This window comes from Crocuta crocuta, unplaced genomic scaffold (assembly GCF_008692635.1).
Source record: "Crocuta crocuta isolate KB4526 unplaced genomic scaffold, BGI_CrCroc_1.0 scaffold221, whole genome shotgun sequence".
Classification (NCBI taxonomy): Eukaryota; Metazoa; Chordata; class Mammalia; order Carnivora; family Hyaenidae; genus Crocuta; species Crocuta crocuta.
In genome coordinates this window covers 1,448,325-1,451,618 of record NW_027528610.1, presented here as the reverse complement: position 1 = coordinate 1,451,618, position 3,294 = coordinate 1,448,325, and the positions used below count along the sequence as shown (strand labels likewise).

Here is a 3,294-nt window from a genome sequence, read left to right as displayed (position 1 = left end):
CACACACACACACACACACACACACACACACACACACACACGTGCGATAATCCAACAGAGACCAGAAGACTGCCTTCATGAGTCCCAGCGACAGATTCAAACCCCTATTGCCTCAGAATCCAATAAAATGATGGGCAGGGACACTCCCTGACCATTCATGTGTTTGTTTTCAGCTTAAAGTGCAAAGGATAAACCCAGTACTATCGACGTGGGGAGAGATAAACAAAGGAGGTGCCCATTTAGTGGAAATACGTGCCGTCCTTACTCAGCAGTGGAGGCGGAAGTCTGGGACTCACAGACGTCTCTGTGGACGCCGTCCAAGTTTCCTCCAGCTCCTGCAACAAAGAACCAGAAACTTGGCGTCTGAGAACAACAGACGTTCATTCTGTCCCCGTTCTGGAGATCAGGAGTCCGAGATCTAGGTGGGGCAGGGCTGGTTCCTCCCACAGCCTCCGGGGACAGGGTGTCCCCGCTTCTGAGGGCCGCGGGCGATCCTGGGCGTCCCTCGATGTGCCCCAACTCTGCCTCCGTGTCTACACGGCCTTCTCCCCGTGTGTGTGTCTGTGTCTGAATTTCTCCCTTTTTATAGGGGCACCAGGCATATGGCGGTCATGCCGCAGTTGGCTTCAGGGTGACCTCAACTTAACACGGCCGATGATACCTACGCCAAGCCTATTCCCAAACCAGGTCACATTCTTATCGGAGGTCCTGGGGACTCAGGGCTTCAGCGTGTGATTTGGGCAGGAGGGGGGCCATTCAACCCACAGCATATGCTCAACCGTCAAGCTCCACACAGACAGACAGACAGACAGACACACACACACACACACACACACACACACCCTGGATCACCCTCCTGTCCACCCCCAGGCTCTGCCTGCCCCCCTGTCTTTCTCTCACTGGCACATCGCACTTACCGCTGCCTGGCGAACCCTAGGCTGGGGAGCTGCTTCCAGTGACCACCAGCGCCTCGTTCGAATGTCCGGTGGGTCACTGTCAGGCTTTGCCACCCGCCTTCCGCATTCACAGTGCCCGGGAAACCCCTCATTAGCCAAACCCAGGTTCCCAGCTCATCCCTTCAAGCAGAACCGTAAAACCAGGTCCTTTTATGCCTTGACTCAACTGAGTTGCCTGTGTATTTAGAAGAAAGCAAAGTCCCATTAAAATGTTGCTGTTCTTTTGAGCAAAGAAGGGTAGACAGCAGGCATCGCCAGACCTCACGTGGTCCCGAGGGCTGTAGAGACAGGAGCTCGGGAAGCACTTTTTGAGGACAGACCCCGCCCCTGGGAAGCCCTTGGATCCCTTCTACAGCGTTGGGGGAAACAGAGCCGGCCGGCTGTTTACTGTCGTTTCCTCTCGAATTTCATTTCTTCCGATACAGATGCATTTGCAGGTTATGGTTTGCTCCATACGCCGTTACGGTATTTCAATGCATTTTTTAAAATGTTTATTTATTTTTAACAGAGAGAGAGAGAGAGAGAGAGAATGAGCCAGGGGGAAGGGCAGAGAGAGACGGAGACACTATGAATTCATAACCTGACTGTAACCTGGAAGCTCAGCTGATGGAGCCCCCAAGGTGCCCCTCAATGGACTTTTTTTTTAAAATTTATATTTTTCTTTATTATTGAGACAGAAAGTAACAGAGCATGAGTGGAGAGGGTCAGAGAGAGAGGGAGACACAGAATCTGAAGCAGCTCCAGGCTCCGAGCTGTCAGCACAGAGCCCGACGCGGGGCTCGAACCCACCAACCGTGAGATCATGACCTGAGTCGAAATCAGATGCTTAAACGACTGAGCCCGCCAGGCGCCCCTGGACTTTTACTTTACATACATGAGAGTAATGTTGTGTAGCCCGCATGGTGTCCCTGTTGCGGCCACATTTCCATGTCACCACACCCATGTCCCTCTGGCACAACAGAACTTGGAACACAAAGTGCATGTTCTGTGAAAAGTGCCCATCGCTCAGCGTGGGAATCACACCCAGGAGAGCCGGTGGCTGTGATGACAGAACGTCGCATCTCCGATAACCTGGTGCGGGAATGAATATGCCCAGCGTTTTAACCTACATACCGTGAGGCGGGAAGGAGTGTGTACCCAGAGCCTCTTTTCTTTCCTCTTTCCACACGTTCATAGTTTGTTTTCTTGCTCAGACTGGACGGCTGCCTGCTCCGACAGGAGCACACACAATCAGGCCAGGACCACGGAGGCGCCTACGAATGCTATACAACCTCACCGCTCCCTCGCAGCCTGACCCGGGGCTTCTCCACGGCCCCAGAGACACGACGTGTCCAGATTCCTGTCCAGCTGGTGCTGATAGCCTTCCATTTGCTCAAAGCCATGGTGGGTTCAAGACACTGGTGTCAGAGGCGCTGAGTCCTGAGGGCTTTCTAGAATTTCCTGGAAGAAGATTCTGCATGTAAACCACAGGGAGGGGTGTGAAGTTACATGTGCGATTTCTCTGCTTGGGCTGCGGCGGGTTCCTTGATAGTTCCCGGGATGAATCCACACCTCGTGGAATCCCATCAGACCGCCGTGCGTGTGGCTCACAGGCAGCCGCACTGTGACAATGTCATGCGGTTCAAACCAACAGGCTCGTCCCTGCCCCTGTGCACCGCGAAGCGAGTCTTGCAGTTGGAGAAAGACAATCACTGGGAAATTCTGGAAGGTAACATCCATGCTGACCCATCTCTACCTGTGCAGGCAGGTGCCGATGTGCAATTATGGTGCCTCACTGCTGTGCAGAGATGGCACCGAGCTTCACGTGTGGCTGGGATGCGAGCTTGTTCTCTGTAGATCCACCCAAATATTAAATTACAGCGAGGATGTAGGGCGTGTAACGGGGTAATTATGAAAACCTTGGTCCCTTGGGCTCAAAGATCGCACAACTATGAAGTGCAGGGGGCGGGGGAAGCGTGTCAGTTCTGGGAAAGCAAGCAGAGAATAAATAGAAATCTCAGTACCCGGTGGGCAGATTTCGCCAGGCTGCCATTCCATTCTCCTTCCTGCGTCTTTCTTATTTATGTTTACGACGACGGACGTCAAGTGGGCGTCATGCCCCTCAACGGTAGACGATTCAAATGCCACAAGATATTTGCTCGTTTTCCAAATTTGCCAGTGATCATCGAAGCACGTCGCGCAGCGGCCCCTGGCTCTTGCACCACATAGTGGTGACGAAGTTGCATCCACATAATATATTATAAACATCGGACGCACAAGATGGGTACCACTAGCACAGCATGGATCACACCCTGACTCAAGGGTGCTGTTAGATTCAGACTTACTCTTGCCGAGGAAT

The 3,294-nt window shown here is 52.9% G+C and overlaps 1 protein-coding gene across 1 annotated transcript in view; it reads right to left on the bottom strand.

Annotated features, from left to right (window-relative positions):
* The window catches only part of ARSF (arylsulfatase F), a 30,267-nt gene extending 27,929 nt beyond the window's left edge, over window positions 1-2,338 (bottom strand). The window contains exons 1-2 of the mRNA XM_077754736.1: window positions 2,233-2,338; window positions 266-335 (exon numbers count right to left, since the gene is read on the bottom strand). Of these exons, the coding sequence (XP_077610862.1) occupies window positions 266-335; window positions 2,233-2,338 (176 nt within the window). The remainder of the gene's footprint in view (window positions 1-265; window positions 336-2,232) is intronic.
* Window positions 2,339-3,294: the final 956 nt, after the last annotated feature.